This window comes from Epinephelus lanceolatus, chromosome 21 (assembly GCF_041903045.1).
Source record: "Epinephelus lanceolatus isolate andai-2023 chromosome 21, ASM4190304v1, whole genome shotgun sequence".
Classification (NCBI taxonomy): domain Eukaryota; kingdom Metazoa; phylum Chordata; class Actinopteri; order Perciformes; family Serranidae; genus Epinephelus; species Epinephelus lanceolatus.
Genome location: NC_135754.1, coordinates 14,435,962 through 14,452,810, shown reverse-complemented (window position 1 = coordinate 14,452,810; position 16,849 = coordinate 14,435,962). Strand labels below are relative to the sequence as shown.

General features: G+C 41.3%; 1 protein-coding gene across 1 annotated transcript; it reads left to right on the top strand.

Annotated features, from left to right (window-relative positions):
• The first annotated feature begins 842 nt into the window (after positions 1–842).
• lcmt1 (leucine carboxyl methyltransferase 1) lies at positions 843–12,093 on the top strand. Its single transcript, XM_033610601.2, has 11 exons — positions 843–1,228; positions 3,311–3,402; positions 3,822–3,943; positions 4,092–4,168; positions 4,925–4,986; positions 5,127–5,229; positions 6,923–7,043; positions 7,226–7,327; positions 7,480–7,571; positions 11,094–11,191; positions 11,406–12,093. Exons 1-11 carry the CDS (start codon positions 1,143–1,145, stop codon positions 11,426–11,428), a joined length of 978 nt encoding a protein of 325 aa, XP_033466492.1. The 5' UTR covers positions 843–1,142; the 3' UTR covers positions 11,429–12,093.
• Positions 12,094–16,849: the final 4,756 nt, after the last annotated feature.

The window sequence follows — 16,849 nt, the reverse complement described above, 5'->3', positions numbered from 1 at the left end:
GTCTGATGTCTGAAGCCCTTTGTAACATTTATATGGTTTTTTGCTTGCAGCTGTACAGTTTCTCCCCCGTGTGGATCCTCAAATGGATTTTAAATGAAGTTTCCTCTACAAGTAGGACAAGTGTCTGTCTCTTTCATGTGACTTTCCTCTACATGCTGCATCAGGTTCTCTGAGGAATTCAGACACACTCCACAGACGCCACAAAGGAATTCTCGATTATCTGAGTGGCACAAGGCGACCTCAGTGAGGTTGGCTTTGTAATGGCAGGATTTCCCCACACAATTTGCGAGGAAATGTGGCAGGGTTGCTTTGAATTCCGTAGTTCACATGGGACTTGATGGATGTCCTGTCACTATTCTGCACCTTTTTAATGTTTCCTATCCAGATGCATCTTTTAGTGGTTTAGCTGATTTCTCACTATTCAGCAGACTCACTCTACATCCATTTTCCCAATTCTGAATTTAATTACAGACTACCAGGGACAACCAGGGGGGTAAATAATTGCTTAAAAATAATGGTCTAAGTGTAAAATCCATGCAGGAACCCAAATTATCTTAAACATATTTGTAAGTGACAGACTCAACAAACCATCTGTCTGTGCTTTGGCAGGTTTGACAACAATATTTGACAGTTTCCGGTAAACAGTCAAACAGTGTAAGGCTAAAATAGCCTATTTCTATCTACCAAAAGACGATGCGTAGTGCAGACATAACTGGAATTAGGTTTATAAATTATAATTTGCTGAAACTGTCTAATGTTTGTGTTTTTTTCGTATGCAAAATGAGAACTTTTTCAGCGATGCTTTTAATCTGAAGAATACTAACCGGAAGTGTTTCCGCTCTGACCGGAAGTGTTCATATATTTATATCTGCGACTTGTTATTAGCCAGCAAAACAATGCTTCTTGCTTAAATGCTGCACGTTTTCATACAACTTGTATTTTGTTTAACATATACGAGTACCCGAGCAACCCGACTACGCTCTCAGTATTATTCTTAATTTTCCTCGTTCCGTTAAATAACCCCACCTGTCAAAGTCAAGCTAGTCCGTTAGCTTGTAGTAACTAGCCACTGTACAGCAGGTGGACGAGGTTATGCGACGCTTACAGCTTTAATGGTGGCAACATAAAGAAAAGGATCGTTAATGGCAGCTCGGCAACCCTTCACAGACTCGGATACTGCAGATGAAGCAGTGAGGGCGACCTGTGACGATGCAACCACATGCAAAAGGTAACAGTATGGTATACAGCAGCAAAGTTAATTATTAAACATTACAGTGGCTTTAATTACATCATGTTAATGTGGCTTCAGTCAGAGATGTAGGTGAAGGAGTATTTACATATCAAAGGTCATGCTGCATTAAACAAATAACCTTCCACTTTGACTTTACAGCTCAGGTGTAATGCCTAATAAATCAAATCCCCAGATTTCCTCCAATCTAATTGCTGATGTTTTGATATTTAGCTATAAACTATTGAAATTGAAAACACCATCAAAAGTGTCGCACTTTGGGATCATTAGAAGTCACTTTAACACATCAGTATACTATCATACTTATTGGAGACCATTCACCAGTGGTTATCCATGACCCAAACATAGCCCAGGTTGAATCATATAAATACCTGGGCATACACACTGACCATAAACTCACATGAAGTGTTCAGGTAGATAAGGTGTTCACTAGGGTCCGACACTTCCTTCGCAAGCAGAGGGTCTTTGGAGTCATCCAGAGGGTGTTGCTCCTTTTCCACCATGTCATAGTTGAGAGCATCCTGCAGTAAGGCATCTCAGCCTGGTGTGGTAACCTCTGTACAACTGAAGGCCCAGATTACCAGGCTTATGCAGAGAACCATGAGAATCATGGGAGTCAGGCAGCATGCCACACTCCAGTCTATCTTTAAGGAAACCATTATCAGACAGGCCCAGAAGATTATCCCCTCGAGCAGACACTTTAGAGTCCCCCAGTGAAAGCTTAACAGCTTTAACAACTCTCTTGTCCCCTTGTCAATTAAAGCCTTAAATAGGAAGCTAACTGTAGCTTACCCATACAGTGTGTATGTGTAGTTATGTATGTGCATGTAAGTATGTTTTATGGTGACAAAGTAAAACAGTTGTGTTGTGCAATGGGCAGCGTGCAGTTTGTTGGCTGATGGCAGTCTGTACATGTACTGCAGGTGCTGAGTGTAAGGGATTATGGATAGTGACAGCTCTAATTAACAGCAGGTACCGCATGTATCCAAGACAAATTTCCTTTGAGACAATAAAGTCTGTCTTAACTAATCTTACACAGAGCAACATGGGTATCCCTGTAAATGTAGTCCTAAAAATATTGTCCTAGTTTGTTAGTTGTCCTCTCTAGTCAGTAGCTACATGTTCTCCTTGGAGGTCTACATTTTAACAGTGGGCAGATAGTGTACACGCAGCTGCCCATGGTTTATTATGGGGCAGTTTGTTTTACATGTATGGATCAGACTATACAGTATGGACCAGCAAAACCAAAACTAGAGCAGAAAACTGCACAGATCTGTAGAGCTGAGCCTTGATTCTTTGTGCACCACTGACAGGTGAAGTGAATAACATTGATCATCTTGTTACAATGCAAAATTCTGCTGGCAAACCTCAGGTTATGGCATTCATGTGGATGCAGCTTGATATGCACCATCCACCCAAACACTGTTGCAGAACAAGTGCACCCCCCTGTGGCAACAGCGCTCCCTGTCGCACAGCAAAAACTGCTCAGAAATGGCCAAAGGAATGTGACAAAGAACTCAAGGCATCGATGTGGCCTCCAAATTCCCCAGATTGCAATCCGATTGAGCATCCATGGAACGTCCAGGTACATCAGAGTGAAGCAAGATCGAATCGGACTTGGCTCTGACCTGTCAAGGCATGAACACAGGACCTCTTGGAGTGTCCTGTTGTTTCTGGCACCAGGACGTTGGCAACAGATCCTTTGAGTCCTTTGGGTTGGGAGGTGGGGTGCTGGCACGTCTCATGGATGCTTGGTTAGACTGGGATCTGGGGAATTTGGAGGCCAGGTTGATGCCTTGAGGTCTTTGTTATAATCCTTAGGCCATTACTAAGTGGTTTTTGCTGTGTGGCATGGTGCATTGTACTGCAGGGGGTGGCCACTGCCATCGGGGAGTGTCATTGCCATGAAGGGGCGTACTTGGTCTTCGTCAATTGGCATCTACATGAAAGGCAGGACTCAAGGTTACATTGTAACAAGCTCACCTCACCCGTCAGTGATTTTAATGTTGTGGCTCATTGGGATATGTCACCTCCTCATCATATTTATAATTGTTGAACTAGGTTTGCTACCAGTAAAGGTTACTGGAAGGACCCCTATATCCAGTATTTCGCAAGATCTGTAGGGGAGCGGAAGGCACCTGAAATCAATAGAGGTAAGTGATACACAATCTTCTTTTACATACATTTTTCTGTATGTAAAAGTAACTCTTAAGCTTGATAAAAGGGAGTCATGTGGTACAACTTATAATATTGAAAGCGCAACAAGTCACAGGATCCACAATACATAAAATTAACATAGTTTGCAGTAAGCGCCTCATAAATGCCGTACTGTATAGCTGAAAGAATGTGTGCAGTGTATAGAGTGATGATGACTGTCTATAAAAACAGCTATTAACACATAACTTTACGGTTAGTGAGGAGTTGTTAACAGTAAATTCTCCCACTTACCCAGTTGTAATGTTTACAAAGATAAGGCTGCATATTTATGATCTCATGTGTGATAGTGATAGTTTTAGCCCAAGTGTGTGTAGTTTATTAGCTTATTTTACTGTCCCCTTATCTCATTTGACAGGTTACTATGCCCGCGTTCAAGGGGTTAACCATCTCCTTGACGCATTTATAAGAAAAACAGAGTGCGACTGTCAAGTAATCAACCTGGGCGCTGGACTGGACACTACGTTTTGGAGACTTAAGGTTTGTAGCTCACTGCCAGGACTCTTGAGCCTGTCAGATTTGACTAAACTGCATCAAACACATATAACTATCTTCAAAGTATTATTCAATGCACAGATCTTTAGTGTGTGTGTGTGTGTGTGTGTGTGTGTGTGTGTGTGTGTTATAGGATGAAAACCTCATGCCACGGAAGTTCTTTGAAGTTGACTTTCCAACAGTTGTGGCCAGGAAAATACACAATATCAAGTAAGACAACCATTCTATCATTATGTTTATCATAACATTCATACATGAAACATATCAGCCACAAGCTTCCCTTACAGATCAAAGGATGTGTTTATGATGGTTATATGTTATGCAATATGTTACTGCATAAACATGCATATTAACGAGGAAAATCTAATTTGAATTTCAGCTTTAGGTTGGACATATAATTGCAGTATAAGTGTTTGCCTTGTCTGGCTTTGGTATTGCAATGTGGAGTCCAGACCTGTAGAGGGAGACAGAGCTGCATTTACAGCTGTTGTACAAACGAATTCAAGGATCAGTTGCGGTGCATACATACATGTCCATTCTTGTGGAGGCTGATGGAGAGTACTTTTGTAGATTAATACTGTCTGGCTTTGAGCAGCAAAAAAAAGAGGAAATGTGGAATCCCCAAAACTGTGATTAAAGTTGAACTCAAAATGGATTTATTCCAGATTCCAGGATCTTAAAATAAAAAGGTCGTATGAGCATGAAATCAAAACAGAATGGAGCAGCAACAAAGACCAGTCGTTAAAAGCTGTGTGCCTTGGCATCTGGCCGTCTTTAGGCCAAGCCTTTATCGCCCATCAGCGCACTCCACAAAAACTCCACGAAGTGGAAGTTTTTGTAGCAGAGGACTATAAACAGCTAGTGCAGCATGTAAAATGCCTGATTGTTGTGTAGCTTTAGGTTTATTGTTGACAAGCAGTTTTGTCATGACTTGTATTTTTGTGTGTTGTGTTTTTCTTTGACTAGGACAAAACCGCCTCTGTCCAAACCCCTCATCGAAACCCACTCAACAGACTCCTTACTACTAGGTAATAACAAAAAAAAAATTACATGACATATCTACGTGGTTTAGATATGAATACTACTCTTGTCAGAAAATCTCTCTGTGCATTTATTTAGTGTGTTTTCCATCTTCCTCACAGTGTGTGTTTGTGTCCTGTTCTCTCAGATGCCCACAGCCTTGACTCAGACCGTTACTGTATTATTGGAGCGGACCTCAGAGACATCTCTAGCTTGGATGAAAAACTGAAGAAGTTCCAGCTGAATCCAGAGTATGTAAAGATATGTTTTCCATATCTTGACTGACTCTCATGACTAGTCATGCTCAGCAAGCGACATAGATATGGAAGAAAGCTTATACTAACCTGAGGTCGATATTTGAATTTGGTGGAATATGTTCATCACACTGCTCTCTGTCAGTTGTCATTAATTTTCCCAGCATGTCTTTAGAAAATCAAAAATTGAAGCTTATCTCTGTGTTTTTTTTTCGTGGCAAGTATCGCTAGGTAGCAGTCACTCTAGTGTGTGTCTTTATGGCTGTAATGCAGATGTAATGTCTATCTAGAGCCTGATTTGAAAGGATACCCTACGCAGAATGTATATTTGGAGTGTCAAACACTCAACCCTCGATGGACTTGAAATTTTCGAGGCTGCTTTCTCTTCAGCTATTTTTTATGGGTGTTAGGCTTGATTAAAAGTGCCCTTAAAATCCCTACTTGGGGTGAGGTCTGCTTCACCTAACCTAACCTGCCTGTTGGAGGCAGGACTCCCTCCAGTGCAAGCTTTAGTGAGAGAACAGCAAGCCAGGTTTTTGACCAAGATAAAGCAGCGTCAGGGCACACTAGATAACCACTTGTGGTTTGTTCTAGAAATGACCAGAAAAGAGAATCAAGTCATGACCTCATACTTGTCTGAGAAAATGGAGATACAAGATCATATTCAAATGACCGCAGAGAGATGATCGAAAAATTAACATCTAAAGGAGGAAAAAGATACGAAGCCATCATTCTGGATATATCTGTTCATCCACTTTATACCAGCAATACACCATACATTTAAGACCATCTGAGGATAACTTTTACATAGTTCCAGTTGTCCTCTCATCAATTTTTGAGTGGAAATGGGAAGGTGAAGCCGTACACCACCAGTACAACGTGTGTGTTGCTGTAAGACTGGCATACAAAATGAAGAACATATACCTGTGTGCCCTCTTACACAGGATGTGTGTTCCATTGCGAAACTTGTCACCATTGCAATCTACTGTAACTGACATAAATTGAATTCTTTGTGAATGAGCAAATCTACAAACATTTCCAACCCTCCCTTTGATCTTCAGGAGCTGGGTGGAGGTGGGGCTGAGTATCATTTTATCAGTAGCAGCGGACCATGCCACATGGCAATTTTATGGTAGCTTTGTGGCACAGACATCCTCTCTTGTATGATAGGATGTTTTCTATGGCCCCAGCTCGTTACTCACACTCTGTTACCTTTATTTATTCAGGGAAGTTTGACTAAGAGTGAGGCTCCCTTTGTCAGGAAGCTGCCGGGTGTGAATGTGTGAATTCAAGTCTTAAAGGGTGAAGGTCATTACCTGTCTGTGTTCTGCCTAACCACACCAAAGGTTAGAGTGAGAAAGTGAAATTCCTCCATGAATATGTTGGATCTTATATAGTGAGCAGTTTCAACATTATATAGGACAAAGGATAAGAGGAGGTTGTGTTTGTTTAAATGGCAAGATTTCAAAAACGTTACAAATTTCAGTGAAATTTGGTGCAAAGTGAGCGGCTTTGATGTTTCTCCTGATCCACTTATTAAAAGATTTATAAACAGTTTCATTATTTCCCACTGGGCTTAGCTGAAAATAGTGAAAATGACAGATATAGAGGCTTGTTTGGCCTTGGCAAAAGTACATGCTTTATGAGTGCTTTGTGGTTATGTTGTTGTGATTACTGCTCTCACTCCCAGATTACCTACACTGCTCCTGTCAGAGTGTGTTCTGGTCTACATGACGCCCTCCCAGTCCTCCAATGTAGTTCACTGGGCTGCAGAGACCTTCCACACCGCCATGTTCATCAACTACGAACAGGTAAATAAGGCAAATAACTCCATTCAGGCACAGCAGAAGAACACAGCTGTTGGCGTCTGTTATCCAAGTGACGCCAAGTATGTAGATTTTTAGTTTATGTTAAGATATTTGAAGAGACAGAAGTTGTAATGGATGTAATAAACGTAAAGGCCTCATCCACTCAACATGACCTGTGTGTCCAGGTGAACATGAGTGATCGATTTGGCCAGGTGATGATCGAGAACCTGCAGCGTCGCCAGTGCACCCTGGCAGGAGTGGAGGCCTGCCAGTCACTGGACTCTCAGGTAACCTCCTCAAACTCATCATTTCACAACCAAGACAAAATCAATGTAGCCTTTAAGAGGATTATTATGAGTTGAGTGGCCAAAATGTAAGAACGATTTACGGTCTCCTATTCCAGAGATGAGTGAAGTGTTTTAATGTGTGCTGTACGCAGAAGGAACGGTTTCTTAAGACAGGCTGGGAGCATGCTGACGCTCTGGACATGATGACGGTTTACAGTATGCTGCCCCAGGAGGATGTGGGAAGGTAATGCAGGTTCAACATCACCCAGCATCTGCTAAAGTACAACTTAGCACTGCTCCATTAAACGTGGTTGCACAAAAACTGCAGTATTTGTCAGATAAACAGATCACACATTTTCATCTTATGCATTGTTACTAATCCTTTTTTACATTATTACAGAAGTGAGCATTTAATTCAGTTCAGTTTTATTTATTAAGCCCAAAATGGTAGAAACCTCAGGACGAGCAACAGAGGAGGGATCCCTCTTCTAGGATGGAGGAGGAGAGAATGAATGCAGTGTATCATAGGGAGTCCCCTAGCAAACTAAGCCTATATCAGCCTGACTAGGGGCTGGTCCAAAACAAGCCTGAGCCAGCCCTGACTATGAGCTTTATTAAAGAGGAAAGTTTCAAGTCTACTTTTAAATGTGGGGACAGACAGAAACTGGAAGAGGAGCCTGATAGCTGAAGGCTCTGGTGCCTATTCTACTTTTGGAACCACAAGTAACCCTGCATTCTCGGAGTGCAGTGATCTGGATAATAGGGTAACCAGGGTTTAGGGTTGGGTACCTTTCACATTCAGAACAATACCAGCACCAGTGCCTGGAATTTGGTTCTGGTACCAAACCGTACCTTTTTTTTTTGGTACTTTACTCCCTCTGTTATAACAAAAATGTAGTTTTTGAACAAGCTACAGGGTGACATAGTCTCGCTCTATCACTTTCTCTCTCGTCACACTGGGTTCACACAGGAGGCAGAAGTGTGGCCCACATATTAATCAATTGGGTCTGCAGTGCTATATTTGGCATCTGGTCTATTTGCTCTGCGGCTGTGAGTGAAACTGGCAAGAAAACACACTCATAATCTCTTAGAAACAATATACAGCAGGGGTCATAAGGGAGTTATAAGCCTACCATTGTTTAGTAAGTTTATTAATATTTTTTTAATATATAATAGCATCATTTTATTGATAAATTAAAAGTGTATAAAATAAAGTGTTAGGTCAGATGCTAGCCCAGAGGTGCTGTGGGATTTTGTGATAACCACATATTATTGTTGCAATATTCAACTGGGCCTGTACAAAAAGTTATGAATGAATTTTTAACTGACTGTATCAGTATATTGTGCACAGCCATTTCCCAATAAAGAGGTAAACTCTAGCTTAAAAAAATGTAATGTCATTTAATTTAACTTCAGTCATCAGTGAGTGACACACCAAAACCCCTGATTGGCAGCCAGTGTGAGGGATGGTAACAGTTAAAAAGAGAAAGCTGTGAATGGGACAATAGATCGCTTTATTGTACGGAGCAAATTACAACAAAGCACTAGCGAAGAGGACCTACCATGGAAAGAAGAGAGAGAGAAAAAGTCAGTAGACAGTATCACTAAAGCTACCTGTCTTGTTTTTCTTAATTTTATTGTCTTTTATCACGATAAGAATGATAACAAGTGTTGGAGCTGTTGTGCACAGATATAAATACAGGTGTGCCTTGAGATTTTGGGCACAACAAGTTTGAGAACCACTGTGTTAGGCAGAAGCATGTTTAAAGAACGAACAAAATGTAAAAGAGAGATAGGCGTTTGTCCCCATTCTTGCATGAAGATTCAGGGACAGAGACAGGGACTGACTGCTGCTGTGCATGTGTGTTTGTTATGAGTGAGAGGGAGAGAGTGACAAAGAGAGGAGGAGAGAACGTGTGCGATTGCACGTAATGTTTCTGTAAGTTATTAATAATTAACGCATGATATTTTCTAGTAACCTTACCTGAACCTTCCACGCCAGCTGTGTATTGATAGTAAGCTGACAATGAGCTGACAGATAATCATGAGTGCTATGTTGTAGGCAACTGGACTTGATGGAGTTTCTTGAAGACGTTTCGCCTCTCATCCAAGAGGCTTCTTCAGTTCTAACTGACTGGTGCAGAGTCACAGTCTTTAAACCCTGTGTGGGTGTGGACCCAACAAAGTCATTGAGGTCACATGTGAGTCATCTGAGGGATGTGGTGTTAGATATATCTGAGAAACTCAGGAGGATCTTCAACAAACAGCACATCCCTGTGCACTTTAAACCCAGTAACACACTGAGGCAGAAACTTGTCCACCCTAAGGACAAAACACCCAGACATAAGCAGAGTAATGTAGTGTATGCAGTTCAGTGCAGCCAGGAATGTACAGATTTGTACATTGGTGAAACTAAACAACCGCTCCACAAGTGCATGGCACAGCACAGGAGAGCCAGCCCCTCAGGTCAAGACTCAGCTGTCCGCTTACATCTAAAGCAGAAGGGACTCTCTTTCAAAGACAGCAATGTCCACGGCCACCTACGTCAAACTGGAATCATTAAACAGAGGAGGTGGCCTATGACACCACTTACCACTCACATACATTGCAGTCTTGGGATCCCTCCCCAGACAACTTAACACCCAATCTCACCTGGATCCATCTAACCCTAACAACGCACAAGATGGCCAGGTGGGTCAATGACTCACTTGTGACCTAAACGACTCTGTAAGGGTTCACACCCACACAGGGGTTTAAAGCCTGTGACCTCACACCAGTCCGTTAGAACTGAAGAAGCTTATTGGATGAGAGGTGAAACGTCTTCAAGAAACGCAAGCAAGTCCAGTTGCCTACGATATAGCACTTCTATGATTACCATGACCTGGATGACTGAGAATCTTCACAGACAAGATGTCAGATAGATTTACAAAATTAGTTAGGCTGTATGTGACCCACAGATCGCCAGTTAACGTTCACTTATGTACAAGATATATTCTATAAGATATTAATTATATGATAAAATTTCAAAATCCACCCCCTCACTATATGTCTTAGAAACAGCCAAGTGTCTCTGTTTGTGACTGTGTTCTTTTTTATTACGAACTTGCTCAACATATTTTTAAGATGTATCTAAACAGAGCAAGAGAGACAAGCAGACAGACAGTCAGACATGATAAAGATTATCTCTACTTGTGATAAGAAAAGAGCAAAGGGGCAGAATCACAGAGTAATGCGATCCAGCCAGGCTGCTGCTCAGGTGACAGTTGACACATTGCGGCGTTCTGTGGCGCTCCCGCCTCCTGTCTGAACCCAGCGTTTTCACCCAAATGCGCTCTCAGATATTGAAATTTGGCACCAATTTATTTAACGGAAATTGGTTCTCTGTAATACTGACGTTATTCAGTCGCTACCAGGCGGAGGGTCCAACCAAAGATGTTGCTGAGTTGCATTATGGGAAGTGTAGTATCCAGAGCTTGACCTATAGGAACTAAAAGTCAGAATATCTCAGCCTCTGTAGCATCAAGTTTGACTATTCTGTTTCAGTCTGTCTCTTGCTAGTCCCCCAAAATTCCTGGGAGTTGTTGCTCAAATACCCCTTAACTCTGATTTCGGAATGTTTGAATAATGGAGTTATATGTGCATCAACAAACAAGTGTGTGTGCGGGCTTGTTGCTTTTGAAGCCATTTACCCTCTGTGTGTGCATAGTCTTATTTGAAAGATCACATTCCCGAACAGATGATCAAATATTTCTTTTATGTCTTGCAGAATCGAGCGTCTGGAGTTTCTGGATGAGAGGGAGCTGCTGCAACAACTTCTTCAACACTACAGCATCTGCTGGGCCACCAAGGACAAGCTCAACCTGGGTAACACACAGTTTTGTAAGATGTAGTAGGAAATATGAAACTATGACTACTCAGTTCCAGGGTCATCTGTGACCACTTTGGCGCCATGCTGTCCTTTAGTTTATTTACTTTGTGTTACTAATATGTTCTAAATTGCTCATATTTCCAGCCATCCTCCCAGTTTCAACCTCTGGTGTAATAATTTACAAGAACAGGTCATGTTCTGTTTCCTCAGGTCTGTCGCAGTTGGCATTTTGAGTGTGAAACCGCTCAGCCGTTGGACATGATTTAATATGTGTGTACGCCAAAATCAACAGCAGGAGAAGGAGCGGGAAAAGGAGAAGTTGGGAAAGAGGAAACCCCGTATTCTCCGTCAAGCTCTCGTCTGGGAGCTGTTCCGGGGCAAAAACTCCTGGCATCAGCAGAATGTGATTTGACGAGCATCCTTTGTGACCCCGCAGGTCTCCAAGATGCGAGGCTGAGAATTGTGACGAGGTTTGTCTCTACACTGGCACAGAGTTACAGACTGTAAAAAAAGATCAAGATGCTTTCAGACAAATTTTGTCTGTGACTTCACAGTCACTTAAACACAAATATGATTTCAAAATCTGCTCACCTGTGTTGGATTTTAATGTTTGTTCTTTTCTGCTTTTTATGTGCCACTTTGATTTTATTTATTAATCAGTTGTACTTTCACACCCATTTTCTTACAAAACACACACCAACGCATGCGATATAACTAGTGTCAAACTGCAAGAAATGCATTACATCACAATCATCGATTCATTTATATTTGTCTGTAAAACATTTTCTATTCTTGAGTCTAGTTTGAAACAGCAAAGAGGACACACAGATTAGTTTGTGACAGATTATATTTGATGAAGAATGTGAAAGTGCTGTTAAATAAAAAAAGTCTCTTTGTGTAAGACTGTGAACGCTTCATTTATGGACTTTGTCATGGAGTTCATATCACATTATCAGCTATCTGCAGTGGGAGGGACAAGCTGATATCACTAATATAAACTGCATGAATGTTTGTGTGTTTATGTAGACTGTGTGTACAGTATAAACTGGGTTGTGTTTTTAGGGACATTCATTCACAGAGAAATATTTATATTCAGCTACTGTCAGGATTAAAAATGGCTTGAATCAATATTTTTATACTTACTAAACAGATCACATTACTACTTGTATGTGAAAGGGTTCCCACAGTGAATTATCTGACTGCAGTTTTATAATGCCTCCACGCCTGCAATATTTCAAGAACACGTTAAGGGTTGAAGGTCAAGATCACTGTGACCTTACAAAACATGTTTTTGGCCATACCTCAAGAATTCATACACTAATTACAACAACATTTCACACAAATGTCTAATAGGACAATATGATGAAGTGATGACATTTTATATCCAAAAGGTCAACTTCTCTGTGACATCATAATGTTCTGCAAAATCACATCTGGCCATTATTCACCATCATAACTCAGAATCAGAAGGGGTGACACTTGATCACATACTGAATTTGTGACACTAATCTTGGGAGCCCATTTTGAAACTGTAATTGTAGATCTTTTGTGCTGCCCAACTCAGGATATGTGTCTTTAGTATCCACGTTTTAGAATATGTAGCTTCTTCGCAGCAACATCCATATTTGAAGCACTGCCAGCTCTCATGGTGACATATTAGTTTGGACAGACATGGATGTAAACTGCAACTTGACTGGTTCACGGAGGCATAAAACCGTGAGGTGGTATTGTTTTGATTGACTCTCACTGCTCTCATCAGCGTTGTTCCAGCTGCAGCAGCAGCAGCTTTTCTTTGTGTTAATATCGCAAATAACTGGCTCACTGGAAAAGTTAGTGACTAGCTGGTGAATAATGGAGCATTTAGCAGAAGAGTTAGATGTTTCCGTCCAGAAGAAGAGGAGACCGAACTGACCTGAAAGCAGAGTGAATGTTGGACTCAACATTTGCAAGGAGGCCACTGAACAAGTAATTCCAGTGATGTAATGTATGAGCTGAATTTGTATTCAGAAGGTGGAGGGGATGGTGGATGGTGTGTTAACCAGGTGAGATGGCTGCCAAGCTGCAAACTACTGTTCAAAACTAACAAACAACAAAACTGGGTCTGTTTGAACGAGTCATTGCTGTATTTCTGTACTTTGACAGCTTTAGTTCCTGGTTACTTTGTAGATTTAGATAATTAATACAAAATATAAATCAATCAATAAATTCTGATATATTATAAAAGGTTAAGCTATAAAAAGTAATTAAAATTAACTCCACCTTTACCAGCTGAAAATGATTTAAACATTAATGCACCACTAATTATAATTTAGTAATATATATGATTCTGAAATGGGACATCCCGCATAATAATTACTTCAAATGCATGACTTTTAATTGTAAGAGATTATTGCTACACTGCAGTATTACTACTTTTACTTGAAGAAGTATTTTCCCACTAGAAAAATTGTGTTTTCATAAACTAGGTTGTCTATGCAGTGGAAAGATGCAAATGCTTTTGCTACTTTACAGCAGAAAACAGAGGAAAATGGTTGTACCGTTTGGGTTTGCTCAAAAGGTCGAAAAACTACTACAACTACCAGAATGCACAACAAGGCCGGACCAATAAACGCTCTAGCTGGTATGTGACAAAATGCGAACTTGCCAGTTGACACAATGGCGGCCGGCTGGCAACAGACAATCTCGTATTACACTTAAAGGGTAAGCTAAAACATGTTTCTGAAAACACAACAACTAATTTTATCTTTAATCTCAGTTTTTTCAGCCTCCATTTCACCATACAGGAAACAGTATGGCGCCCACTTCCTGTTCACAAAATTGTGCTATTACAGCTAAAAGGGCACTAAAAAAAGTTTCTGAATACATTTTAGGCCGGAAATAGACAACACAGTATCATAATCTTGGTTTATATTCGATCAGCACTGCCCAGTTTAACTGTTTGGTGTGAGTTTGACAGAGAAAGGGGGGCGGGTCTGTCTCTTGATTCACTTTCACTCTTTGTGCCTGTGGTCATGGCTCGAGCCAACCGGGCGCCCACTAGTTATGTGCCTCGCCCTCCATACAGTTAGCATTTAGCTAGCTCTGAAGTGTTAGGCTAAAAGAGAGGCGGTTACGGTTAGAGAAAGGGTAATGGTAAGGGTTACATCTTGTTATTTATAAGGTTAATCATGTCTTCATGTATACTGAAATTGTATTTATAGTGAAAGTGGATTCCTGCTACCTTGGCCTCATATTTATAGAAATATATTTGATAATGATGATCTGAGATGTGGCTAACACCTATTTATATAGCTATATGTTAGCTAACCTAGCTAGCTAGCGTTTTGCTACTATAAGCTAACTTTAGATGTGACCACAACGTAATGTGTCTGTTAAGATTGTGACAGTCCTTTTGAATGGGTTTTTGGTTAGAGTCCTGAAATAAGGTCTGTGGTTTACACAAGCTTAAGAGAGTTTTATTCGACAACATAAAATACGTCAATAAATAAATACCCAACACATGAATTTTGAAGCATTTGAGTGACTTAAAAAATTGCGGTTTCAAAAAAAGTGGATAAATTTAGCAACTTTTCAGGCCCTCTTAGCAATTGTTTTTTAAAAGGCAACTAGCGACAAAGCTATCACCGAGAATTAAGAATTATACTGTAATTTATTCTCATGCATGCTGTTTAGAGTGATTGCAGTCAACTGCTTTTCCGCCATCAGTACAGGGTCTCTCCCCCTCTCTTCTCATGCACCATGTAGTAGGTGTGAGGCAGACCAGGCCCCCGTGAGGTGGCTTTTGAAGCTAAAGGCCCGTTTCCACTGAAGAAGTTCCTGGTACTATTTGGGGGGCAGGAACTACTACAGGAACGTCCTCTCGCTCGGCCCTCTCAACCGCCGTGTCTCCACTGAGAGAGCGGAGTAGGAGGAAGGCTCCTGTAAAGTTACCGTGCTCTGTATGTTACGTAATCGTTGCGCGACCATTTTGACCGGGGTGACGTAGGGGCGTAGGGGCGCTGTTAGCCGTTAGCAGTGTCTGTAATAACTCCGGTCACGGTCCATGAAAAAAATATTTTTTCCAGCGGATGTCTTAGTTACAACATGATTGAGCTAACTGGAGTAGTTTCATGTCATATCCGACAACAGGAGGCTTTTAACAGATGACATCCTGATGTTAGCTTTGCTGCTGCTGTTAGCTGTCCCTGTCAGCTGATGCTTTCTAGACATCGTGATTTCCCAAACCTGAATAAATACCACACATAGCAACACAAATCTGCTTTGCTAGCTCAATCATGTTGTAACTAAGATATCCACTAGAAAAAATATTTTTTTCACGGACCGTTTATTGAGTTATTACAGACACCGCTAACAGCTAACGGTTAGCCCAGCTAATCTACGATAACCATGTTATTAATTACAAAACATCACATCCCGCCTTGAGTATATCCAATCAGCACCAAGTAATCCCCAAGCCCCAGCCAGGAGTTTCTCAGGGCCGTTCTGAATACCTACACCGAGGCAGGGACTTGTTTAGCCCTTGTAAAAGTTCCAGAACTCTGTCCTTCGGGGGTGGTTCCTGCGGTGGAGACACGCACCAACGGCCCCAGCCCCATAAAATTACCCCGAAGTTCCTGCGGTGGAAATGGGCCTTAATATTCGTAGTGGCCAAACACTGTAAATCAGGCCCCCAGGAAAGCAGCTCAGCCTTGGAGCCATTTTTTCCCAGTGGCCACTCGCGGTATTGCAGAAATTTAAAAAAAAAAACCTGCAGCCCATAAAGCTTTTCTCCATAGACCACTATTATAAAAAAAGATAGCTGTAAAACTGTTGACAGGACACCTCGAACTGCAAACAAGGTCAATTGTGACTATTAGCTATAGTGGTTTTATATTTGTAAAAAATCCTCAAGCTGAGAAAAGCGATTTAAACTCTGTGACGTCATCCCAATGTAAAGTCTATGAGCAAAGCAGGAAGTTGCGGGCGAAGCCAGTGGAAGAAATACCTGTGTGCATATTCAGTGATCCACATACTGCAAAAGTAAACCTGGAGGCTAGAAAACTTTTTTGGAGTATGCGCCAGACGAGCAGCTCCATTGGAATGAATAGGCGCCATCTTGGGGTCTCGTTTCTAATTATTATTAAAATTTATGCTATGATTACACTGTCACAAGGTGCCTTGTCCCCCCCAGTAGCTCCGTTCAGAAGGTTTATTTTCAGCTTTCAACAGCAAACAAACATGTTCAAAAACCATGCTGCCTCTCTGCTTTGTCCTGCTGGTAAAAAACCATTTCCCCTTCCCGGTGCATCACCTGCCTCTAACACCTGGCTACCTATATCCCCTACTGTCTGGTGCCCCTAGTGTTTACCCACAAAAATAAATAAATAAAAATAAAACAACACAAAACAAAAATAATAAACTTTTATGGAGCGTCACAAAAACCTGCAAAGATTAAATTATTTCATCCCTTTAAACGTAAGTAGAGCACTAAACCACAAGTTAGTGGTTTGACTGTCGGACGTTAGATGCTCGGCTACACTTGGCTACTGTAAGTCTCCAGTGCACCCGCTCTATGGGCTGCGCAGAGTGGAAGTAATGCTAATAATCCCTGTATCATCCAGGTAATTTTTATACGCTGCAGTTGATCCATTTTGGCTTCATGTGACACTGCGCAA

What these genes read in the sequence shown, in the direction of transcription:
- lcmt1 (XM_033610601.2), top strand. Translation starts at nt 1,143, where the DNA reads ATGGCAGCTCGGCAACCCTTCACAGACTCGGATACTGCAGATGAAGCA. An exon ending in GATGCAACCACATGCAAAAG is followed by an intron (nt 1,229 to 3,310) that starts GTAACAGTATGG and finishes TTGTTGAACTAG; the next exon opens with GTTTGCTACCAGTAAAGGTT. An exon ending in GGCACCTGAAATCAATAGAG is followed by an intron (nt 3,403 to 3,821) that starts GTAAGTGATACA and finishes CTCATTTGACAG; the next exon opens with GTTACTATGCCCGCGTTCAA.